At 47.4% G+C, this 20,297-nt stretch overlaps 4 protein-coding genes across 5 annotated transcripts; all 4 read right to left on the bottom strand.

Annotated features, from left to right (window-relative positions):
* Nucleotides 1,381-3,902, bottom strand: LOC8082681 (subtilisin-like protease SBT1.4). Its single transcript, XM_002452872.2, has one exon. It carries the CDS (start codon nt 3,827-3,829, stop codon nt 1,619-1,621), a length of 2,211 nt encoding a protein of 736 aa, XP_002452917.1. The 5' UTR covers nt 3,830-3,902; the 3' UTR covers nt 1,381-1,618.
* On the bottom strand, nt 6,192-9,880 carry LOC8082679. Its single transcript, XM_002452870.2, has 2 exons — nt 9,460-9,880; nt 6,192-7,063 (listed from the first exon to the last, which is right to left on the bottom strand). The coding sequence occupies exons 1-2, from the start codon at nt 9,726-9,728 to the stop codon at nt 6,583-6,585; spliced, it is 750 nt and encodes a 249-aa protein (XP_002452915.1). The 5' UTR covers nt 9,729-9,880; the 3' UTR covers nt 6,192-6,582.
* Nucleotides 12,065-14,614, bottom strand: LOC8082678 (endoglucanase 8). Its single transcript, XM_002452869.2, has 5 exons — nt 14,261-14,614; nt 13,686-13,898; nt 13,394-13,591; nt 13,197-13,274; nt 12,065-13,106 (listed from the first exon to the last, which is right to left on the bottom strand). Exons 1-5 carry the CDS (start codon nt 14,495-14,497, stop codon nt 12,339-12,341), a joined length of 1,494 nt encoding a protein of 497 aa, XP_002452914.1. The 5' UTR covers nt 14,498-14,614; the 3' UTR covers nt 12,065-12,338.
* Nucleotides 15,220-19,097, bottom strand: LOC8082677 (fatty-acid-binding protein 2). Of its 2 annotated transcripts, none has more exons than XM_021458218.1 (11): nt 18,787-19,097; nt 17,545-18,121; nt 17,232-17,442; nt 16,992-17,067; nt 16,772-16,874; nt 16,337-16,405; nt 16,213-16,249; nt 16,053-16,127; nt 15,930-15,981; nt 15,797-15,841; nt 15,220-15,705 (listed from the first exon to the last, which is right to left on the bottom strand). In XM_021458218.1, exons 2-11 carry the CDS (start codon nt 18,057-18,059, stop codon nt 15,608-15,610), a joined length of 1,281 nt encoding a protein of 426 aa, XP_021313893.1. In that variant the 5' UTR covers nt 18,060-18,121; nt 18,787-19,097; the 3' UTR covers nt 15,220-15,607. The 2 variants fall into 2 exon arrangements, with proteins under 2 accessions (XP_021313893.1, XP_002452913.1); XM_002452868.2 differs by having other exon boundaries at nt 18,792-19,096.

Below are 20,297 nucleotides of genomic sequence, written 5' to 3'. Positions count from 1 at the left end.
TCCAATACCTCCGAAGATGAATTCTCCCCATGATAGTTCTATATCATTTGCCACTACCCAAGTCCAAGCAAGAAGCCACGCCCAGACGCACATCACAAAGGTTACGATGTCGGATATGACCTTCGCCGCTGAATATATGTGGCAAATGATGATTGTGATTGTATGACAATGCTGGTGATAGTAGATCCTTCCCAAAGACTAGTTTATAAATAGCATCAATAACCCCACACTAAGTTGTTTATTTTGAATCTCTCATTATGCACAAGAAGAGGACAATAGTGCCATTTGTTCCAATTGAAGATGGAACTAGAAAGGTCAAACAAATGGCTTCTCTAGTGCTAGAGCGAGACAAACTTGCACCAAGATCTCAAACGATCCTCATTGGATTTACAACTTTCCACAAATAAATATGTCCATGAGCGAGATGCAGCCATACAAAGGCCAACCAAAACCAAGGGAAGGAACTAAATCAACACACACAAGAGCTCTGGTTGCCAACCAAGTTGAGATGGGGCTCGTTCCGATTCTCATTGAACTGACGAAGGACACCAGCCACGTGCTGATGGGGCCATGCCCACACATTATGCATATTGACATGATGAGATAGTCTTTCTTGTGCCTTAGCTGGTTGTCCTTTGCCCCCACTGCCCATGGCGTACGACAACATAGGAAGATGCTCACTGTAGGTTTGAAAATCTTTCATCTAAAATTATGTTATTACCATTTCGTGTTTTATTATTCTCGACTTTCAAGGTTCTTCCCAAAGAGGGTAAAGAAACCATAGAGTTGTGTAGAACCATGCAACAAAGAGGTGTCTGCCCTCCTATTCTTGTAGTCTTTGATTCATATGTCTTGAACTCACTAGAGTCACAGTTATTTACTTATTGGAATTTGTTTGTATTTAATTCAGAGTTTGTGTTCCTCCCCAAATTCTCTATTTGTGTGCATGCCACTGGAACTTGTGTGTGCAACACTGCCTTCAGTTTTTCGGTGTCACACAATATACACATAAATTGTGGCCTACACACACATTTTCCTTTACCTTTTTTAATATACAAAAATGAAACTTAATCATATCTATTTCTTGTTTCATTGTGCAAGTTGATGGGGGTTTTCTCGACCAAGTTCCCTCAAATCCTCCTAGGGATCCATTTTAGTAGCTTCACTGTAACCCATCGTAGCCGTCAGCGTGTGACTCAAAAGGGAGAAGAGGAGCCAAGCCTTGGAACCCCTCGCACTCTCCGCTTCTCTCTCTCTCTTCCTCTTCGATCCATTTCACTCTTGCCCTTGCTACCCGTTGCCTGCCTGCTATGAGCTACCTGCATGTGAGAGAAAACACTGCTGAATGACTGACACATAAGCTTAAGTGAACAGTCTCAATTTACGCCAGCCTTTCATAACTACTACTCATAGCTCCGGTTCCATTAGGGAAGAGGACCAGAATTCAGGCAAACCGGATAGCTAAAACTACCGAAATGACAACGATTAGCACTGAATTTTACAACTTGATCAAGCAATGGAAGGGTGGTGGTGAGATGAGGCAGCCATGCACAGAGGCACTAGCAGCTTATACTATGCCTTATTCAGACGTAGCTAGGCAGCTCGCATCACATCACAATCACATCGCCGCCACTTGTCTCACCGTCGCTGGCCAGGTGATGGCGATGGGGCTGGCCACCTTATGCTTGCCGTCGCTCCACACGATGGACCCGAACGTGTACTTTTCGGTCACGCTAACCACGCCTCGCGCCGCGAAGGTGATCTCGTACTCTTGCGTCTTCTGCGTCACGCTGAACCGTAGCTTCCGTGGGTTCACCGTCACGCGCACGCCGGCCGGGCTGGTGAAGCTGGCCCTGTACGTGGCCCTGGCGCTGCTCCCGACGTTGCGCACGACGCGGCGCTGCGTGACGGCGTCCCTGGTAGAGTTGAGTACCACGGAGAAGGCCGGGTAGTTGTGGTCGCCGACGGAGGCCGTGCGCGTCGAACAGTCCACCACCGGGTCGTCTTTCGTCCTGAACACGGCGATCTGCTCGGCGGTGTAACCGATCGCGCACAGGAAGGAGAAGTAGGCGTCGGCGCCGGCGTCGTACACGAGGCCCGGGTCGACCGCGCGGTTCGGGTCCACGTGGCCGGCCCCGCGCACGAACGGCGTCGACGCCTTGCCAGTCGACATGTCCTTGATGATATCCCCGGCGCTGTCGACGTTGTACGCGGTGGTCATCAGCGCGGACTTGATCGCGGCGGGGCTCCATTCCGGCCTAGCCTGCCGGAGCAGCGCGGCGATGCCGCTCACGTGAGGGCACGACATGGACGTGCCGGAGATGATGTTGTACTTCACCCGCCTCGGGTCGCTGTCGAGCTGCGACGGCGAGTTCTCGCCGGTCCACGCGGCTAGGATGTCGACACCAGGGGCGGTCACGTCCGGCTTGAGGATCTCCGGCGCCAAGAGGTTCGGGCCCCTGCTCGAAAACGACGCCATTCTTGATGACGAATGCGTCCGGCCGACGACGGTGCCATGGAACTCGATCGTCGCGACAGGGGGTGAGGGTGACGTATTCGATCTTATGTACTTCTTGATTCTCTCGGCGTCGGCAAACTTGACGGCTGTTGCAGGGAGGATGTGGGCAGTAGTCAGGGCCTGCTCGCCAAACCCTTCGTCCTGACCGTACACTAGCGGTATCTTGGCTTTGCCAAGCGGCGCGCCGGCGTAGATCGAAGTGCCGGTGAATGTCTCGCCGTTGCCGAGGACGACGCTCGCTGGGAACCGGCGGTTGATGGTTGACGCGCCAACCGTCAAGAACCAGGGCGCGACGTTGACGGTGGTGAACTCTCCTGGGCCGAAGTTTCCCGAAGATACAGAGACGGTGATGCCGTTGCGGACGGCGCTGAACGAACCTCTGGCGATGCCATCTACGTAGAACTCTTTCGGCTTGGGCTTGGAGGCGCCGAGCGAGACGGAGATGACATCGACCCCGTCAGCGATGGCCGCCTCAAACGCCATGAGGATGTCGGAGCCCGAGCATCCGTGCTTCCAGCATGCTTTGTAGGCGGCAATGCGCGCGCCCGGAGCCACGCCGATGGCCTTTCCCTTGCCGTAGTTGAAGAAGGAAGCGTCCACTCCGGCAGAGCCGGCAGCGGTGGAGGCAGTGTGCGAGCCGTGGCCATTGGTGTCCAGCGGCGACAAGGACTCCTCCGCTTCACTAAAGGCGGCGACGCCCATGCGCTGCTTCATGCCCTCGTAGAAGAATCTGGCGCCGACGAGCTTGTTGTTGCAGTACGCGGAGCCGTTGAAGGACGGCGTGGAGACGCAGGTACCCCGGAACTTGCTGGGCGGCAGCGGCAGCGACGCGTCCGCGGCGAATGACGGGCGGTCCATGGGGTAGATGCCGCTGTCGATGACGCCTATGACGACGTCCGCGGCGCCATTGGACCTCGGGAGGAGCCCCGACGACGGCGAGAGACCGAGGAAGGACGGCGTCAGCGTGGTGTGCGGCTGCATCGTCTCGTCAGGGACGACGGCGAGGACGGGGCGCTGGGACGCGAGGTGCGCTGCCTGGCGCTCCGTGAGCCGCGCCGCGAAGCCCGTCGCGGCGTGCGCGTACGCGTAGAACACCTGCGGCGCCGGGCGCAGCATGTGCGCCGGCAGGTTGTCGTGCAGGAAAGAGGTGTATGAGCGGGAGAGCAAGCGCGGACGCGTCGACCGTGGCGCGTGCTCTGCCGCGACGTGCACGATGTAGGAGGACAGGGACTCCGCCTCGGCCGCCGCCGCCGCCGCGGTGACAGCACTGGCAGCGAGGAGAAGGCACACCACGCCGGCTAGCCCGGCCATTGTATCACGGTGAGAGTGGGAATGAGAGTGAGCGTGTCGTCGGCTCGTCGCGGTGGCGCCGATAAGTATTGGGTTTGTGGTGGCATTGCATTGCACGGCGCCTAGCGCATTGGGATCTGATCACCACGGCAGCCATGGGCCATGGCGCGGTGCCAACCATGTGCGAGATCCAAATCTGGGAAACGGAATTTTTGATCATGCGACTCCTTCTGATTATTGAACTCTGCTCATGGGAGACGTTCTGAGTATTGTGTGAGAGAAGGCCTGGTGCCCTGCTGCATGTTGCCAATAGACCAAGCTCGATCCCGTGCCGGTTTATCCTCTGCTTTCTCTTGACGTCGTTGCCTACCTCTACCTGTACTCTGGAATCACCACGTGATTTGTCTCTGAAAAGGCGAAGCAACGTGAGCTAATACTTTCTAATCGTGACACATGCGCTAGATGCAGTCTTTGTGAAATACACACACACACACAAAAAAAAAAAAGCTAAATGTCATCTACTGGTCTTGCACGTATTTTTAACTCGTCAGCTCTTGAAGAGCATCTCCATCTCTAGAGATTCTTTTTAAAATTCACTATCCAAAACATTATTTGGCGAGCGATTTGAATAAAAAGTGTTCTCTATATCTTTTTACTTTATAACAAGTTTTCTACATCGTCTTGTACATAGTTTGTAGAGTCGATCATGCTCTCCATCTTTGACTAGTGAATAATTCAAAAACAAATATTTTTAATATTTAGGGATCTAGTTAAAGAAGCTGTTATAGAGCAATTTTTCTTCAAAATCTCTATTTTTAGCCATAAGAAAGATTATAAAGAGACTCTTGGAGTTGCTCCTGAGAGCATCTCCAATTGTTTGGAAAAATCAACTTGGAAAAATTTGTCATTTGGCAACTTGCTAAACCTTTTGGCAAGTGAGTTTTTCTTGTATCTCCAATTGTTTGGTAAATTGGGCTTGATAAACATAGAAAAGTAGGCCCACATATACCTGTCCAACAGAAAACCTACGACCATTCTCCTCCGGGTCGCGGCGACCCTGAGGCATCGCTGCCCTGCCGCACGGCGCCCTGCGCCCCTGCTTCCTTTGGGCGTCAATAAGTGACAGAAGTTCAAAGCATTCTTCAGTGATCGCTGGATCGGTCGATTTGGCGACAACCTCGGCGACTAGGGGCACGGTGGAAACGACCCCCTCGTCGGCCGCAACCTCCGGGACGCACGCAAGCCCCGCGAGCACGGTGACGGCGAGCCACAGGTATGCCTCCCGCTCCTCCTTCCCGCCCTCCACTTTCCCCAACCCCATCCCAGTGTTGAGGAGGCGTCGGAGGAAGCCGGGCCCAACGGCACGGTAGACCTTGGCGACGGCGTCGGTGTTGCCCGCGCGGCAGATGTTGGCGGCGACGAGCAGGCCCGCCAGCTTCTGCTCGTCGCGCTCGCTGCGGAGGAGGCGGAGGCAGTCTTCGAGCGGCGGGCCGGAGGCCGCCATCAACGCAGCGGCAGCGGCCGATGTCGAGGATGAAGAATCCTCACCGTTCTGCAGCGCACCAAGCCTCTCCGCCGCCGATCTCGACCGTCCTCGCTCGCACCGTCTTCACCTCCTGCCCGGCGCGCCCTTGACCCAGATCCGTTCGTCATGGAACCGTGCTTTGAACTTCTGTCACTTATTGCAATAGCCTCTGTAGGGCACCCGCGCGGCCAGTCGATGAAGGCCGACACAGGATGGCGGAGGTGATCACGAAGGAGGCGACGAAGGATTACTGGACGGAACTTTCACGATCGACGCGGGAGAACTGGCGGCGTGGGGAAAACTCACTCGCGGCCCAGGATAGCAAGCCACGCCGAGCGCGGATAGATACGCGCGCGACCCCTGCGTTTTCCAACTTGCAAAACTTTAGCAAGTCCTATTCCAATCTGTTGGAGAAGGATTTTTCATCTTTTTCCAAATAAACAAGGATAGCAAGTCATTTTTCCAAACAATTGGAGATGCTCTGAGGTTTTGTTTTGAAAGCTAAATACCGTGAGAGGCATGGTATTTTTCTTCAAAGTGTTTGTTGTAGGAAATATCATTTCACTTTGTCATATGCTTAAAATCAATTTTAAAAAGCACTCCATTTATATTTTTTCTATATGCAGTTCATGTATAGTATATGTAGAATGCATGCCCGTGCCTCATTTGTTTGTTGAATTTACTACTGTTTCTTTCGATATGAAGTGCGAGCTAGAGCAGATACGCCTAAGTACATGCCCGTGCCTCTCCCCAGTCATGTTGGTTCCAATTGAAGACTAGCAACAAAAGAAAAATACAGCTCAATAGCATATAATCCTGACATCAAATTAGGCCTGTTTCAGAACGACGAGCAAAACAAAGATCAGTACGAGCAACATGGTTGAATTAGCATAGAAAAGCAGAATCCAGCATTTACAAGTCAAACAGTAACCAATGCACTGCCCACTGATTTACTCCTTACATCAGTTTGCCTAGTTCATCTGTATCTTTCTCAATTCTCATTACATCAGGTATAAGGAGAATCCCAGCTATATCCACACGAGTTCATTCGATCTCGCTAAGCATGGAGCCTAGCAAGCATGTAGGCATCAGCCATTGGGTTCTGCTGTCTAAAATGGACACCGGCGTTTGGGCTGACACCAAGGTTCAGGTTTCGCCAAATCTTCAAGTGCTTGTCCCCCTTAGACTAACCAAGATTCAGCTCTTGCTAGTTCTTCATGCGCTTGTCCCTGATACTATTCAACTTTTGCTAATTCTTCATGCGCTTGTCCCTGGGAGTGACCATGGCGGTTGAGTCTGTCACATCCTGCAGATCAAGCATTGACTGAGATCTCATGAGAGCTGAGAACTGCTGGGGTGGACGAGGTGCAGGCGGAGAAGCAAAAACACCCATGGCATTGCTGGGCCTTCTGTGTGGGCGACGGGAAGACAGCTTCTGGGAGTGGTTATGTTCGTCATCGCTGCCACTGTTGCTTCCTGAGCTGCTTGTGGCAACAGGCGATATAGTCATCCTCCTGCAGTTTGTGGGGCTCCTGATTGCATCATCTTCGAGGAATACCTCTTTATTCTGCGGTTTGCCCCATTTGAAACTGAACGGAAGAAGACCTTTGCGCTTCCTAGGGGATGGTGTTTCTGGCTTTGGAAGGTCTTTCAGCAGAGAAGGTATTACAGAATCTTGAAGCTTTGCAAGAGATCCAGACTTTCCATTGTAGAACTTGCATACCCCTTTCCTGACATATTTAAGAATAATGATCAACAAAATGGAAGACTGGTATGATTTTGAAAGATAATTTCTCATAACCAAGATAAAGCTGGTATAACAAAGGACTGAACAGAGAGATTCCCCAGGCTGCTCACAATGGATAAACAGACAAATTAAGTTGCCAGCTCCAAAACAAAGACAAGTAACTACATATTTTTATGGATAACAAACTAAGCTAGTAACTAACAAATTCATGTGGACTAAGAACATCCTCTCTGTTTGATCTTGTGTTTGGGTTAATCCATGTTGTCCCGATAACAAATTAAGCTAGTACTCCCTCCGTCCCAAACTATAAGACGTTTTGGCATTTCTAGATTCATAGCTTTGACTATGAATCTAGACATAACATATATCTAGATGCATACCAAAAGTTATGAATATAGAAAAGCCAAAACTTATAATTTGGAACGGAGGGAGTAGCTAATAAACTAAGTTGCCAACTCCAAAACAAAGACAAGTAACTAGTAACTACTTTTAATTTCATATGATCAAGAGCATATGCTCCAATAGACAATAGTGGTAAATAGATAATCAAATATGTCCAACAATATGCTCAAAGAGATGAATGCATTCATGTGATTCCACACAAACCATGAAACAGTTTTTTTTTTTTTCAAAATCACATAGTTTAACAAAGACAACAAAGGATCACTTGCCAAAGATTACATGCATCTGCCAATCCCAAAGGTTACAACCTTACACAGACCCTATCTAACTATCAGTCAGTAAGGTCACTGAACCAGGAACAAACAAGTTATACCAGATTTCCAATAGATATTGATCTATTTGACCTGCTATGATGAGTATGCAAAATGGATGGATTGCTACTTCCTTTGTAATGTGTACCAGCTGCTCTAGTGTCTAACAGAAGAAATTTCATCATTTATGGACATATGCTTTAAGCACATAAAAGCTTTGATAATACGAGGAGTCTATGGGATACAATCCTGCCATGTAGCTTATTATTTGGATTGAATAAATACTAGGATTGAAGACAGTTTCCACTGAACTAGTAGGACTGAATAGGCTTGGCAACAGTTTGCCAACTACAGCAGCATTTTGTAAAATCACAGTAACATGTACTCCAGGAGTAATACCAATGAAAATAATACCACAAAAATTATAGTGTTTTGCACCTAGTCCAAAGTACTGCTCCAATCATACATTCATATATGATAGTAACTAACTATAAGGAACTCTACAAACAGTTGGCACACGATCTTTCCATCTTAGATAGAAAGAAACAAAACTGTATAAAGAATAAGCTTAGCAATTAGGCTTTATAGGAGAAAACAGAAATACTAGAGTAATTGCTGCATGCTTTTCTCATTGATAGTTTGATACCTAATTTTACTCTCCTTGGAAGGCCTAATCAAAACTTATCATTGCGCAGTCAAGTGGATCGCAGACTATTTGAAGGACTAGATCAGAGTTTGGTATTCTTCAATTATTGCAGGCCCCCCTGAGCAACTAGCACCAAAACATACACAGAAGTATCCAGTGCTTCCACTAAATTATTCCACCCCAACTTATCTTACATAAAAATACCTTACAAGCAACACAAAGAGATTCACAGACTTAAAACATAAGAACGCTGGATACCTGTCGATGTCAACGAGTTCAGGGAACAAAAATTTCAAAGATCAAAGAATCCACATTATGAGGTGACGTTTGTATAATGACCTGTACAATACAAATGCGTAATCTCCAAAACCCCGGTGAATGCAAAGCACCTTAGAGAATCGCATATAACTATATAAGAACCCTAAATTGCAACAATTTTGTCCTATCACTCCAGACTCAGAGACACCTGTTGAAGTTAAGCTATTAAGGATTTAAGGGGACTAAATTTTTCCAAGTCCAACGAATCCACATTATGAGGTGACGTTTGATTGTGAAGAGTACGAATGCCTAAATAATCCCCCCAACCGCAGTGAATGCAAGACACCACAAAGAATTGACTAGAAACGCAAATCGCAACAGTTTCCCATCTGATCACTCTGAACGAGACAAGAATGTGAAGAACACCTTCGATTTCCCCAACAGAAGAAACAATCAATGGACCAAAAACCAAACTAATCCGCTCGAATCGCTCCAAGACCTCCCCTGCTTCAATAGAGAATCAGGAATCTGCGTATGTAACGCACATTCCCCAACTGACACCGATCAAGAACCAATCCCTTGGAATGCGTTAGTCAACCAACGCAAGAAATCTCCAAAATTTCCTGGGAGAAACGAGATCAGCGGGACAAAGAAGAACCGGCTGTACCCACATTTACCCCGAATCCCCCAGAGGAGCCGCGCGAATAAGCCGACAAGGCCGATCAAGATCCGTTCCCCGTGGCGAAATGGGCGGGCGCTCACCTGAAGGGCAGGGCCTCCTGGAGCGCGTCCATGGTCTCGAAGGGGGAGCCCTTGTACGAGCTCTGCACCTCGCCGTCGCCGCCCTCGACCTCCTCGCCGTCCCACTCCCACTGCGCCGCCGCCGCGGGGCTGTCGCTGTCCCGCCCCGCCGAAGACGAGCCGCCACGCCCGGCCGACGCCGGCGGCGAAGCCGCGTAGCCGCAGCGGGCGACGCGGCCGAACCGAGGGGCGCCGCCCAGCCCGCGCCCGCTCTCCAGTGCGATCGACATGGCCCGCGCTCCTCTCGCGGCCTCGCCTCACATGCAACGGAAGCGGAAGCAGCAGCCGCCGCCGCCTCTTGTTTCTTTCGCTCTCGCTCACTCGACTCGCCTTCACACGCGCACGCGCACGGGTACCGAAAGAGCAGTAGCGGCGAGCAACTAGCGTGGCGACTAGGACTGGTTTTTTAATTAAGAAGGCACACAGGCTGGGTTCGCGTGGTATTTATCTTTCTTGGAAAAAACAAAAGAGGGCAGCTTTTGAAGATTTTCTTTTTTTTTCCATTTCACCTTTTTTCTTTTAACATTTTCCTTTTCTTCTTGATATTATAATTCGTACGGGTGAAGAATAAAATGGGTATGCTATAGATGTTGGTGTATTTCACTATAAACCTATAAAGCTATAAATGTTGATCTATATAACAAAGTTAAAAGTACACAATTATTTAGAATAAAGTGAGTACTACCTAAACAAGAATACTACTCTCTCTCTCCATTTTCAAAATACAAGACATAAATATATATCTAGACGCATAGCAGAATCTATGCATCTAAAAATATCAAAACATCTTATACATTAAAAATAGAGGAAATACTAACAAAAGAAGAAACAAACCATTGCTAAGGTGAATTCATCAAACAGAAATTCCTACATTTAAACTGTGGTTCATATTTTCTATTTCTCCATTGGTCTCGAGAATCCCTTCGTTTGTCATCGTTTTGCAAGAAGTTAAGCATTTTCAACTTTGACTATATATACAAGATATATTATTAAATTTTATAGTGCATAATAAATATCATTGGATTAATCGCTGAATATATTTTTTATAATAAACTTATTTAGAGACATAAATTTTAATAATATTTTATATAAATCTAGTTAACTTTAAGAAAAATTAACACGAAGAGAACTCTAGATAATCTTTTTTCGGATGGAGCGAGTAGTCGATTTTTCAATCCTATCAGAGTCGGCATTTGCCAAGTAGGACAAAGTGACTAAACACATAGCACTACATTGGCATGTGTAGTCAGAAGATTCAATGGTGATGGACATTAGATGGCATGAAAGATGGGGCACAAAGGCGAGCATAGGAGGATTGTAGCCAAGAGAAGGCATTCAACACCGAGAGGCAAGATGGGCACAGATAGTAGCAATAGTGGGTGGATGCGCTCGGTGTTCATTAGCAAACCAACGGAGCCTACACCTAGGCCAGGCCCCAACACGGCAACAACACAAAGTGACAAAAAGTTCTAGACAGCGAGAAGCAAGTTAATAAACAATCTCAGTCTATACCTAATCCGAGCTATTTATTTTTTTTATGTGTAAAATGGACAGTCCGTCAAGGCTCGAGCACGATCTAAAACACAGAGACATGACTTTATTCATCCTACTCATTTTTTTCTCATCCGGCAAAGGCTCAAGTCTAGCACGTGCATAACCTGTTTGAATATGTTTGGAATGCAAGAGTTTTACAAAAAAAAAAATCAGTTACATTTTATAGAAAAAACATAGGAACATGAATGTTTTTCCTGTTCCAAACAGACCCTAAGTAGAAGGATAGGGTAGTGGCGTCCTGCAACAAACGTGATGGAAGCAAGTTCTATGTAAGGCGCGGCCGTAGTTATATATATTGCAATCAAGCAAGTTCTATATAAAGGCATAGCATAGTTATATACTCCAACAATGTGCCATTTATTTGATACATTTCACCTATACAGGATAGCCGTAGTAAGTACTCCTACTTTTGACTTCGAATCTAAAAACATCGAATCATGAAAATCATTATACAGTCACAATATAGATATAAGCTTTGTTATTACGTATAACATCTTGACCTGTTGCAAATTAAGTTCATTATTCCGGTTAAAAAGCTGAGGTCGGTACAATATACAACACACACACACACGAGCGAGCATCCGTACGTGTACATGCGCGCGGATCGCAAAAGGTGTGTGGTCCACGGCTCCACGCACGCACGTCCCCGATCGAACGGCCGAACCAACACGCCACGACCGGCCGGCTCCGGTGGAAGCAGCACGTACGCCAGCCTAACAGCCAACAGAGACCTACCCCAACAAACCTTTGCGCCGAGAGCATTATTGTGCGCCTGTGCCTGTGCATGCAGGATCAAATCCGGCCGGCCCGAAAGCACCGACCGACCGATCCATCACGGAACGGATTCATCACATCTATCCATATAGCACACGTAGGCAACAATCTCAGCTGCATGCGGATATTGGAGACCAAAATGAAGTGAAAAACTGTCGAACCGTTTTCCCTATATATGCAATCTCGATCGATCAACATCCAAGTAAGAAATGTAGTGAAAAAGTTTTTTTCCCATGCATCCATAAAGCAGCCGGCCATAGATTTAATCTGTTCATTATCATTTTTAATATAGTCTTCGACACGTACGTACAGAACACAGAATGAGAGATTTGGATCCGCACATACACCTCATATATATCATCAGCAGTGGTACGGGGGTGCGCAATCGATGGATCATGGATCAGTAGAAATGAACGAAGGAAGAAACAGCCGCGACACCATGCATGCATGCATGCATAGAGCTAGCCACGGGGGATTGATCGATCGATCAGGATGCACGCACGCATGCATCATCAGTGCGTTGCGACGAGCTGCGCGCCGCGGACGGCGAGCGCGGCGAGCGGGCCGATTGCGAGCGAGTTGATGTAGGTGCATGGCTCGGTGTAGGAGGAGTTGCCGCGCTTGTCCACGAAGCCGTCGTTCTTGTCGGGCCCGCCGACGATGGCGCCGGTGAGCTCGTTGGGGTTGGGCCTGTCGGGCGCCATCCACTCCCCGAAGCTGAGCCCGCAGTTGACGTCGGTGCCGGGTGGCAGCACGGGCGTCGACGCCCCGCGGTGGTGCGGCTGCGTGGGCGAGTTGGCGCCGAAGCCCACGACGTAGGAGCTGTGCCGCGGGTTGGCGCCCAGCAGGTAGTCCATCTGCTGCCGCGCGAACTCCCGCAGCCGCGCCGGCGCCACGGGCTGGTTCCCGCACATCACCGACTGCCCCGTCCGCAGCAGCAGGTCGGAGTAGACCACGAACAGGAACGACGTGCTCGTCACGTACTGCGTGTTGGCGCCGTCCCGGAGGTGGATCACGCCGCCCGGGGTGATGAACACCTGGTGGAACGGCGTGTCCGGGAGCACCGCGCACACGAAGTTGTCCGCCTGCACCTTGAAGTTCTGCGCGCCGCCGCCGGACGTCATGTTGAACTCGGCCAGGAGCACCTGCGCGCCGGGGAACTTGAGGTCCCAGCTGAATTCGGCCACGCTCGACGAGATGGCCTCGTGGGTGATGAAGTCCGCGTACACCTGACGCTTCGTCGCCAGGTAAAGCCACGTCGCAGCCCACAGCAGCTCGTCCTGCATGCAGGACCCTCATGCTATGCATGCATGCATGCAACACACAGACAAGATCGACTTGATGACTCTACACTGCGAATTACAACGTACGTTGTAGCCCGAGTAGGAGCAGTAGAAGGGGCACTCGCCGTCGTAGCTGCCCTGGTGAGCCTTGGCGAACAGGAACAGCTGTTGCATGCATTGGGACGGACAAAACCGATGAGATGATATATGTGCATGGGTCTGCATGCTGGATTCTTGATTGAATGGGTGTACAGAGATACAAAAGAAAGAGCCTGCATGCTAACCAGCTTGGCCTTGTTGAGGAGCGCGCGCGAGTACTTCTTGTCGTTGCGGAACACCATGGAGGAGGCGGCGAAGGCGGCGGCCGTCTCGGCGGCGATCTCCGTCCCGGGCGTCTTCTCGTCGATCTCGTACAGCGTCCGCGGCGCCTTCATGTTCTCCGGCCGCACCCAGCACTGGTGGTCCAAGTTGGGGTCGCCGACCTGAATATAAAAGATGGAGGATGGTTTTCCGTCGTCGAACTCACGATCGATTCAACACGCACGCACGGGCCGGGGCGGGACGCCGGCGGCTCACCTGCACCCACAGCTTGTTCTTCCTGGCGGCGCATTTGAGCAGGTAGTCGGTGCCCCACCTGATGGCCTCGTGCACGTGCTCCAGCTCCTTGGTCTGCTCCAGCTCGGGCTTGAACGCCAGCACCGTCCATGCGAGCGTGGTCACCGTGAACGCCAGCGGCAGCCCGTACTTGACGTTGTCGCCGGCGTCGTAGTACCCGCCGGTGAGATCCACCTGCTCGATCGATCGATCGGGCACACGTACATTAAGAGCTTTGTTAGTGCCAGACCGCTAAATATGGCAGGATATATGAATGAGGAGATACAGTAAATCTTGTTGTATCTTTTTTATCCGTTGGGACGGAACTGAGCATTTCGATCACATTATATATATATATATATATATATATATATATATATATATATATATATATATATATATATATATATATATATATATATATATATATATATATATATATATATATATATCAGTTTCGCATGCATCAGCATCCATGAAGGGATCAAACCAATGTCGAAGAAGGAAATGGAGAACGAAGAAGACGACGACGATGGACACGCGTCATATCATCGTACATTGGCGAGCTTGCCGTCGTCGAGCGCGGAGTCGCCGCGCCACTTGACGCGGTTGTTGGGCGGCAGCTTCCCGGAGCGCTGCGCCTCGAGGAATATGATGGTCTTGCTGAGGGCATCCTTGTAGTCGAAGCCGGCGGCGGCCAGCGACGGGTGCAGGGCGTCGCCGGCCAGCACCAGCGCCGCGAGGGCCAGGGCGACGTGGGCGCGCATGCTGCTGCCGTGGCTCAGTGCGCGCATGGCGGAACGACGCGGGAGGCGAGCACCGGGCGCCTGGGGGATATGGGGCACGCCAACTGCTGGGAGGCGACGGAGAAAAGGAAGGGACGCGCTTGGATTCAGGAGGAGGAGCAGCCACCACCCAGGCGGTTTGCGAGGTGTTCGGCCCACAACGTTTCGGCTACACCACACTAGCAGGCTATAACAGCTCTCTGCTCAGCCCGTCATGGAATGGTGGAATGGAAGTGGTGGGTCTTGGTTGTGTTGTGTGTGTGATGCCGTTGAGGAATGAGGAAGGTGTTTCCAGATGCAGGTGACCGTTGTTTTGCTCCTAAATCGTGATGGTTAATGCAGCAGTAGAACCTTTCTTTGCATGCTGTCAAATTGCCAGAATGAGATGACCTCCTAATCAAATGCACTAAATTTGCCAGCAAAATCATTTGTGTTGCGCATCTCGATCGGGTGCTCCAACACAAATAGTAAGTACTAGTAGTACTATTACTATGGTGCCAAACACACTCATAAAGGGCAAATCAATGTAATCGCCTGGGGTAATAATTCAGTGGTTATTAAGAGCCCCGCGAGCTGTTAACTTGCTGAGATTTCCTTGTATACCTAGCTTGCTGTTCTCAACTTCTAGTCAGAGAAGACGTGAAGATACAAGCACGGAAGCACCCTACTCACTAGGAGACGTCGAGACGAATATCAGCGACTTACAGACACACGTGTAATCTATACCCAGCTTTGTCAAATACTCCGTCATTAAAAAAAAGGATAACCATCCATCTGTAGGAGCAAAGCTGAACCCCGTCATTTTTGACTTGGGGTAGAGAAACATCCTCTTGTTGTACAACTTGTTACTGTATGTATCATTTATTTGTACATGACACAGTGCGCCAGCCGGCCAGGAAATGGCAAGATGCCAAACCACATGAAAAGCATGGAGGCATTTGCCAAGGATGCTAGGCCTCTGTTTGTTGAAACTTTTTGCCTGTTTATAGCTTACAAACTGACTGTCTACCACTATAAATACAATAGGTCCTCTCCTGGCTTCCTTTCTATTTATATCTCCTCTCCTTGTATAGATGAATGAATTAATTCCACGTTCTTCGATCTAGGTTTCTGGTTTTCCTAGCATCTTCTTATGAGTCCAGCCACATTTTGCGCAATGTCTTGTTTGGTCTCCACTGAAACAGGGGGGTCACCAATATACATATCGAAGAAGGCTCCTGTTCATAAATACATGATTTAATAATCATTAATGATTTGAAAATCTCAATAAATGCATAAATGTCCAGTATCTTTGACACTCTGACTTACTGCAAAGATCCTTGCTCTGGACAGTGCCAATTTGTTTGCCATCAACTGCACACAGATGTCCTTAGTCAAAACATTGAAGTGGAGGCAAGAAACTAAAGCATGCTGAAAGAAATACGCTATGTATGGTACTGACTTTCAGTTATTAGCTGGCCATCAGATGTTTGCCGGAAGTCTATCTTTGTACCCTGCAGTTGCATTGACTTTTAACATCTCACACCAAATGTACTAAGTTCCCAGATATAGCATAGAAACTTACAGCAGGTATACGAATGTCTTCACTAAAACAAGAACCAAATGTCTTCAAGCAATTATAATCAGTATTAGGATTCATCTGGTTCAATAAAGTATACACAAAAAACTCACTTAGGCCTATTGGTTAGTAAAGGATCAAATAATTGCTAACAAACAGCAAATACCTTTTGTAACCGGAAGCCAAGAGACTTCTCAAATGCACTGGAAACCATGTTGAGACAAATGATTAAATTCAACTTGCACAGATACTAACATATTCGAACCAAATATAAAGAAAAGAATGCTTACTCTCGAACTGTGCCAATGCTGAGGCCATTGTAGCTTACTACTAGCCTAACAGTCATATCAATATTTTCCCTGGAAAAGATTGAAAGTTTGTTAGCATCAAAGGCAACTAGGATGCACATAAGGGAAAAAATGGCAGGAAAATTTGCAGTGTCAGATCCTATACAGCATCAGAAGCTCACAAAACAAATAGTACTATAAATGATTAACTCGTTATCAAACAATTGCAGGTCTGGAGAAGTGCTCCTATACATAACACCCTGTTTCTTTTTAATGATACCAACATTTCCTAGCAATTTTTAAAATGTGTGCCTAAGCTTACAAGATTGTTTAGTACGTGTAAAGGGCTGACTAGCTAGGTAATGGCCAGAATTTTGGGAAGGTACTTAATAACAGAATTCACGAAGACAACATAAATGATCAATAGGCATTGCACACCTCAGAAGATCTTCATAGAAATCTGGGTGATCCTTCAACTCAGCATCTGGAATACAGGCGTACTTTGGACCAAGCTTCTTGCAAACAGAATCAGGTTGTATATCTAAGAATATATCAATATAACATAATAAGTAACCAAAAGATAATAATTAAGCAGTAACTACCTGTTAGCAAATCATAAATCATAAAAAAAACAGTAAACACGAAAAATATTACTTACATAATCCAAAGGCATAAAGATTCAGATTTTTGACCCTCATTATTCGCATGCTTCTGAAACCCATTCCAACAAGGACCTGCCAATTTAACCATCAGATGCATGTATCAAGTGGGGGCAGTGTACCTAGAAAGCATCAACATTATAGATATTCTGTAGAGCATTGTGATGTTGGTATGCAAATATGGGAAAAGATATTGGCCCATAAAACAAAAATTCACAGAAGCAAGCTTGAAAAAGGACCTCTGTAGTCAGATTGGAATTGTCTTCGAGTAGAGTGGGGAACTTGATGCCAGTTTTTGGTTCCGTTAAATCTTCTGGTAAGAGTACTCTTGGTACAGCAACACAAGCACAACCTGGACGGTTTTCCTCTGAATAAGACTGTTCAGCAGGTTCTTGGATGTGTCCACCATCTTTTCTTAGTGCCATTGACTCAGCCAGCATCTTTGGCGATCTTGTCCACAGATAAAAAATAAATTAACAACAAAAAATTAAAAGAATAAATGGCGAAAGCAAGTTGTGACAGCTCAGAAAATAGCATGTGGTGAACTCATACATGTTTTCAAATGGTGGTATTACAGTAGCAGCAGCCAGCATAAGGATGTTGCAGGCATGTCGCTCCTCCACCTCCGTCCACAGGCGTCCAAAGGTTGCGCTTGCAAGCCTCGCTAAAAGCATCTGTACAGCGTGCTCTTCTCTTAATTGTGAACCAAACTGCAATCCAGGTAAATGCTGCAAGCATGAGGTCACTTGCTTTATGTGTGACCGGCAAGCTCTTGAACTTGAGCCTGCGGCAGCTGATAGCCTTTGGAATAACTTAGGATTCGATGCTCTAGAAAACCAGAAATAGAAAGCTCCAGCAAACTTGTTGAAACTGCTGAATGCTTCCTGAACTGCTCCACTCCCCGTAGCACATATATGCCTTGGATGTTGAAATGAACACTCAACTAAGTTCCCAACTTGTGATATCAATCCTAACCCAATATCATGAGATACTGGAGAGTCTATTGGGAACTTCGGGAGGTAAGCTCCGTTATGATCAAGTTTGGAGAAAATAGACCAGTCTTTCATAATGAATTAACTTGCTTCCTCAGACAAAGTCGGGGAGTTTAATATGAGAAACTGTGCTGAATCTGTCAATTGGAGCAACAGAAGTGAATCAGGAAATAGAAGATAGTAATATGTAAATTGTATGCATGCTTACAGGGAACTCTTTCATGCACACAAACAACTGTTCTACAGCAGCATTTGCTCGTAGACCTCAAGAGCACTATTTAATCGTCTCGAAAACATTCAGATCAATACATATCAAACGAAACTAAACAAAAATCGCATCAAAACTGCAACTAGATGTCCTTAAACCATTTTGTAAAATAAAAGTAGAGCTTCTCAAACTAGATCCTAAAATACTCTTCTCAAAGTATCTCCTGAAAAAATCAAATGGACAACCCAAAGCAAAACAGTGATGTTCTATCTGGATCAAAATTAATAACTTGCAGAGACGAGCCTGACAGGGCACCCAAAACCTCACACCGTTTTACAGAAAATCAGCAAAGGCCCAAGTCCCTGATCCAAACATCCCAAATTAACACCAGAACGCCACAACTTCGCTATTGCCCGCAGGATTCACATTCACCCAGGGGCCACCAGTCGTAACGCCGCAGCCCAGCCTCACCGCGCGGTACCAGCCAGCCAAATGCCCAAATCCCAAAACAAACCCCACCTTCCCCACACGCGCCCGCAACAGATCCCGCATTCGCTGCTCAAACCGTGATTCCACAAACCAATAGCGCCGAACCTGACCTGTCCGTCCCCCGGGATCACGCGGTGGCGGGATGGTGACCGTCGTGCTCGTGCCGGCTGCGGCGGGGCTGGAGACGAGGCCTAGCGCTCCGCGCCTCCCTTCCCCCGGCGGCGTGGCGTGGCGTGGCGTGGAGTGCCGGGCGCTTCCTTCCTCGCCGGATTCGGGAGCAAATCCAATTCCAAGGGAACGGGGGAGGTGAAACTAGGCCGGAAGCAAGCGGTTTGGTGGCGGTTTCGTATTAAAAACTCGGGCCGCGCCGCTGCCTGCCACCGTCGCCACTTCGGCGCTTTCCGCCCGTGACCGTCAGAGAGGGAGGGCAACCAAACCAACAATACGTTACACGTGCGCGCCTCTCCTTTATGCCTGCCGGGGCTCCACTCTGATTTCCGGCTTAAGGCCTTGTTCGTGAAAGAAAAAATTTTGTGATACTATAATATTTTTATTTATTTGTGATAATTATTGTCTAACTATAGATTAACTAGACTCAAAACATTTGTCTCGTAAATTTCGACCAAATTGTGCAATTAGTTTTTATTTTTGTTTATATTTAATATTCCATGCATACGTCTAAAGATTTGATGTGACGAGAAATCTTGAAAAATTTTGGGTTTTAGAGTGGAAGTAAACAAGACCTAAAGGGAGTGGAGTGTGAAAAAAAAACATCCTTGCCAGTCTTATAGTTTAGTTTTGTTGGGGAGAGTAATAGAGAATTTGCTATTTTTTCTGACTTTGTTTTGCTGATAAATGCTATAGTATCACTTTGTTTTAAAATATATAACCCTTTGTCTCTAGAAATTCATTTTGTTTTGTCATAAGTCAAAACGTCTCACATATAACCCATTGCAGCCAGCTTAGAAACTAAATGGTTTCTAGAAACCAAGGCCCAAGGCAGTAGCGTTTATTAGGATAAACTGATGAGTTCAAGATGTCGTATATACATTAGCTGGAAGTATTTAGTGACTCTAATGAGACATATTTTCGATATTGATCATGTAATGAACCTACCATATGGGATTTCGGTTGCCACAACCAACCATAAAATGATGAATTACCAATGAATTGGACGTAGTTTAGATCGTTATATGTTTTAGGACCTCCCTAGTCTCTACCTAGCTAGAAAGTGAGTGCTTGTATTTTTTTAGTTTTATTCTAAGATTAATTACTGTTATCATTTTAATAAGTAGATGGTATGCCCATCGATTACGAGATCTCTTTAATCACATCTTCGATATTCCTATCTGTCGGCTCAGACAATTGGAAGAGGTACGTCGTATCTACGTGTCCATGTTTATACAGGAGTAAAGTATGTGTGTATGCATTTGATCATTTGTACCGTGACTCGTGGAGGAAAAAAAACCAAATTAGCACTAAAAATAAAATGTAAACACACATCCATATATACCCCCGAAATCCCGAATATGGAGAATGTTTGGTGACCTGGGTGGTGGGTGCAAATAGTCCCAATTGTCGGGAGAAGAGACGAAGGAATCAGGACCGGGGGAATC

This window comes from Sorghum bicolor, chromosome 4 (genome assembly GCF_000003195.3).
Source record: "Sorghum bicolor cultivar BTx623 chromosome 4, Sorghum_bicolor_NCBIv3, whole genome shotgun sequence".
In the NCBI taxonomy this organism is placed as follows: domain Eukaryota; kingdom Viridiplantae; phylum Streptophyta; class Magnoliopsida; order Poales; family Poaceae; genus Sorghum; species Sorghum bicolor.
This window is presented reverse-complemented; position numbering and strand designations above follow the sequence as displayed.